The 5,092-nt window shown below is 27.6% G+C and overlaps 1 protein-coding gene across 2 annotated transcripts; it reads left to right on the top strand.

Annotated features, from left to right (window-relative positions):
• The first annotated feature begins 656 nt into the window (after positions 1-656).
• LOC130903614 (distal membrane-arm assembly complex protein 2) lies at positions 657-4,371 on the top strand. Of its 2 annotated transcripts, XM_057815828.1 has the most exons (3): positions 657-750; positions 1,795-2,104; positions 3,814-4,369. In XM_057815828.1, the coding sequence occupies exons 2-3, from the start codon at positions 1,852-1,854 to the stop codon at positions 4,263-4,265; spliced, it is 705 nt and encodes a 234-aa protein (XP_057671811.1). In that variant the 5' UTR covers positions 657-750; positions 1,795-1,851; the 3' UTR covers positions 4,266-4,369. The 2 variants fall into 2 exon arrangements, with proteins under 2 accessions (XP_057671811.1, XP_057671810.1); XM_057815827.1 differs by lacking the exon at positions 657-750 and having other exon boundaries at positions 1,616-2,104; positions 3,814-4,371.
• The last annotated feature ends 721 nt before the right edge of the window (positions 4,372-5,092 follow it).

The raw sequence follows: 5,092 nt of genomic DNA, 5'->3' as shown, positions 1-5,092 counted from the left end.
AGAATATAGGAAGCAAATCATTTAATTACATAGATAACTAATTTGAGTTTATTAAAAAAATCACTTTCCATTAATTTTTTATCGTTTAAATATGAATATTGTTCTTAATTTTGTTTTATACAAAATTCTAAGTTTTGAAACAATAAGTATTGAATATTTTTCTCAATTTCCACAATGATAAACTACAAATTGAATTAAAAGAGCATTCACCTTAAGGCATACTGAAAATGATGGTCCAATTTTCAATTTAATAAAAAACAAGTGGTTACTACATTGGACAAAAAAATAGGTTTATAGGATTGAATTATTTTTTTAAATTGATGAATGTATCACATACAATAATATAGTTTTAAATTGTATACGCAACTTTAGTGATTATTGTTACTAAATTGTAAGATTTTATTGTTCAAAATTTATGTATTTTTAATTATATGATGTACTGATTCTACTTTTACTGTAATAAATATATTTAACAAATTATATATTTAGTCATTCCTATTTTAAAATTGTAATATTCCATAACTATATGAAGGGTAGATGTTATAAGGATTTTCTCATATAGGAGAAAAGTTGAAATGTATCCAGCTGTATAATTATGATAAATAATAGTTCCAAACTCTTTCAAAATAGCGCTGGTGTAGACAAAGTGAATTGACAAAATGAATGTAACAATTGTAGATGAATTGAAATGTTATAAAGTAAAGATAAGTTGTTCACGGCGTCAATAATTTACTTAGGAAGAAAAATACGGTAATATTATAAATAATTTGCGCTTATTGTCAGATGCATAACCGACCGAACATCGGACATTCATCATTTAGTATTGTTCATTTGAGTCGTATTTTCCATAAAATAAATTTTAAACCCTTATATTACTGAATATTTTAAAAAGCCAGTTTTCTTCATTAAAACGCCTTATCCCGCTCAAGTAATCACATCAATATACTTAATGATCTTATTTAACCTAAACTTCTTTGGTAAAATAATATATTCATTCAACGTAGAATCGTAGCGAATAATAAATTGATTATGTATCAAGAAAGAACGCACGTAGAATAATATCCATAAATCGTTTTTAAAATATTCAGGTAAATTAGAAATTTTGGTAGCTCTCTGACGATTCATATGAGGGGCTAATAGAAATAATTTATTAGTCTTTACTATTAATAATTCTTTATTATATATTAAAAATATGGTGGATAAAGAGACGGAGGAGTGCTGGGAGAGAAGTTGAAAAAACTTCCAGCTGTATAACATATATAACAGTTCAAACACCTTTCATAATAGCGCTAGTGTAGACAAAGGATAAATAAATGAAAAGTATCATATTATAGTCTATTATTGAATATTTCAACAACTTGCTTTGTCAAAATGTGTGGAAAAATGTTTGCCCAGGGCATAAATATTTAGTGCTTCCTTCAAAATTTACTCAGATACTAATAAGATGCCACCTTTATTTAACGGATTTGAACAAAACTCTGTTAGATACACAAATTGCTCTCCATCTTTCGACCCCCCATAATTATATATTATTATATAAAAGGTACATATTTTGTTGCTAATTTGCTACAAAAATAGCCTACTTTAAAAAAGCAGAAAAATCTAAACGTCAAGTATAAAAATAAAAGAGAAGAAGATTTGTGCTGTATTCATTTTATGATAGTTTAATATTTAAAATTTATCTGTGGTAAAATGATAAAATTTAATAATCTTCTTCAGTTAAATCGTTCTACTGTGTATTATTGTAAATGTAGATTATCTAGTAATAAAGAATCTACGATACCTGTTAAACAGGAGGAAGTGAAAGATTCGGTAAAGTCATTCAATCCCAAAGATGTTACAAAAGCAGATATGAAATGGAGAACACCTTGGCATCAAAAAGAAGGACAACATTACAGCTTTTTACGAGTTTTTTACAAAGAAGAAACAAATACAAGTCTTCTGCAAAAAATACAGGCGCCCATAGATTTATCTCCTAGTGCGATAAAAAAGTGGTGGGCAAAGAAAAAGGAACGCGAAGCAATAATTTTACAATCGTATATACCCGAAAGAAATCAAATACTTGGAAATGAACTAGCTGCTGCCCATTTCATTGTACACAGGGGTAAGTTCACAATGTTTTAAAAGACTAAATATTTTATGATAAAAGTGTACTACAACACCCTAATGATTTTAATATTATATTTGACCTATGAGTTCTACTTTTATCAAATATTGTAATGTGTTGTTGTTACACTTTTTGGCATTAAATTGAGTATTAGTTTTTTTCTGAATATATGTTAATGTGCAATTTTATTCTACAAATATGCGAGTTTGAGGAGTGATTGGTTGGGCATCCTCATCATGTACCTAAACAGTCAAAGTCTTTAATTGGTAGACAGGAAGAATTCAATGTTTGTAATGAATTCACTCTTTTTTGATATTTCATCTTATATACTTGCAGCCAGGATTTGTGTGTTTTTTGCCAGATTTTATATTTCTATGCTTTTTTGTTGAAAAGAACTCTGCTAATGCGGTGGGTAATAACTTGTTGCTTTAGCAAACCTCCATTGATTTCAGTATCAAATGCCCTATCTTTGATAAAGTAGTGTCAAAATTCTTGAAGACAGATATTTCTTCTATTAATCAACTTGATGCTGGGGACCTAGATATTACTATTGTTTTCTTGTTATATATATTATTGTAAGTCTATGTTACATTTCATGTATTTCATTCCATTCATTTCAAAACTGGCTGTAGCTCTTATTGTATGATGATATACATTTTGGTGTACCTTCAGACTTCATTGAAGTAATCCACAAAGAATATGAATACCATGTAACAAATTTTACAATTATATTTCCATTTGTTATAGGTGACACTTACATTCCTCCACAAACTTTTTTAAAAACAAGTTTATGTCTTCTTTCAAACTTTTCTAGCCCTATACTACTGACCCTGAAATTAGTGAGTCTCAATGATTTGAAGTATATTTTTACTTTTTCTTGTAAGAGTGGTCCACTAACACCTATATTTTGGCTTCGTCACTGCTCAAACCATTTAAGTAAGCACTCCTCTAAGCCCTGAAATTCTGCAATTTGTTTTCTTTTGTAGGAAAAACTTTGACTGTTTTGTAATTTTTTCATTTATCGTTATTGTTGACAGAGTACTTATTGGCAGGCCAAATTGTTTAGCAATATCTTTCCTCTTTTGACAGCTTCGAGAACATTTAATTTTTTAGTGAGACTGAAAGTTTTCAATTTACATATAGCACTCATGTTTTAAAACTAAACTAATCCAGTAAATATTTCAGCTGGCAAAAAATAACTTGTAATCGTTGTAATACTATATATTGCATATTCAAATTCTTAAAGTGGGTGATTAGTTTTTTTAAATATAGATGTACAGTATAATAGGTACAGGTTTAATAATTTTTAAATAATTGAGTAGTGAAGGTTGTATAATAAAACATTATTATGTTCGAGATACAGAGGTACAATTCAATATTTTGAGATCTGGAAGAATAATATGTAGCAAAATGACTCTTAATTATTTCGACTAATATAGTGTTGGTATTTCGAGTACTTAATGGAGGTTTTGGTATTTAAAAGAAACAGAATAAAACAGATTTGCAAGATTGGGAGTTTTTTGACTTAAAGTTATACTTACTCAATGAGGCTTTACTTTATGTTTGGTACAAATATACAAACATCTTATTTGGTTGGTTCATGACATTTATAAAACTTCATATGGGTGTTAATAAGTCCAATTGGTTATTTTTATTATATGAAAAGAATTTTTTGAGGATCAATAAATAAGTTTATTTTTACTTAGGTGGAGCTATAAAATTTTTTGATGAAGACAGATGGATAAAAGCAGATGAAAATAATGAATATAATCTTCCTAGATTTTTTGAAGAAGATAAAATACTCCAAGCAATCGACTGCAGTAACATGAATCTATACTATGAAGGGATGGCCAATTTAAGAGATTTAAAACAAGTGGAATGGTTAAGTTTCAATGGATGCTCACATATAGATGACTGGTGCCTAGATACTATTAGTAATATATTCAGCCATAGCCTAATATATTTAGATTTACGAAATTGTCCTAATATTACATCAAGAGGAATAGGAAGTTTATATAAATTACCTTATTTAAAAATATTGTATTTGGATGATTTTTTAAAATCCACTCAGTATGAATTAACATGTTTGTTGTTGCAGGAAGTTAATCCTGAATTAGATATTAGAAGTGATCCTGTTACATTTGAAATATCAAGATAGTGAAATTATATGTTTTTAATTTGATGAATCCAGTTTTGATGAGATGAAAAATTGTTTAATCATTCTGTTAAGTACCAATTAAAAAATGTTCTGTTTGTAAAATTTACATTTATTTTATTTTTTATTAATCCTTATTTCAAAGAGTAATTTGTTCATAAACTCAGTCTTATTCAATTCCAGATTCTCTTTGTTACGAAAGCCTGACTTTTCTATCACCAATACTTGAATTCCCTTACTACACATTCAAATCTGCATTTATACAGGGTGTTTTTAATTTCATGCGATAAATTTTAGATGGTTCTTTCCTATAACAAAATGTCCTCAACCCATCCCTTTCAGACATATCAAAGATGGTGACTAAAATTGAGTTTTTATTTTTTTTTTCAAAAATTTCAGTAAAACTAAAAACTTTCTGTAATTTTCGTACAGTCGCAAAGAACTAATTGGGTATTTTTTCAAAATTCCTGTTACAGTATACGGGGTTGATGGTGAATGTAGCAACCCTTACTTTATTTCATATCAAAACTGTTTTTCAAGATGAAGTTTTATGAAATTAAAAAAATTCTTGTTCTATTTAAAATTATTTTCTATTCTTTTTTCCCAAAACCAATAGCTGCATAGAAAAAAAAAATAAATATCATAATTTATAATTTTTTTAATTAATTCAGTGGAAAACATTAAAGATGTAAAATTTAATATGATAAATGAATTGTTGAAGTGACAGAAACCTACTATTCTAAAACTTTGTCGGTCATTTCCAGCATTTCTTATGAATTGTATTCCATTTTACATCTTTACTGAAATTTTATTAAAAGAATGAAAATTGA

Source organism: Diorhabda carinulata, chromosome 2, assembly GCF_026250575.1.
Source record: "Diorhabda carinulata isolate Delta chromosome 2, icDioCari1.1, whole genome shotgun sequence".
NCBI lineage: Eukaryota > Metazoa > Arthropoda > Insecta > Coleoptera > Chrysomelidae > Diorhabda > Diorhabda carinulata.
The sequence above is the reverse complement of the archived record's forward strand: the minus strand, read 5'-3'. Positions and strand labels throughout refer to the sequence as shown.

Coding starts and splice junctions, on each gene's coding strand:
- LOC130903614 (XM_057815827.1), top strand. CDS start 1,693: ATGATAAAATTTAATAATCTTCTTCAGTTAAATCGTTCTACTGTGTAT. Junction 2,105..3,813: donor CCATTTCATTGTACACAGGG/GTAAGTTCACAA, acceptor ATTTTTACTTAG/GTGGAGCTATAAAATTTTTT.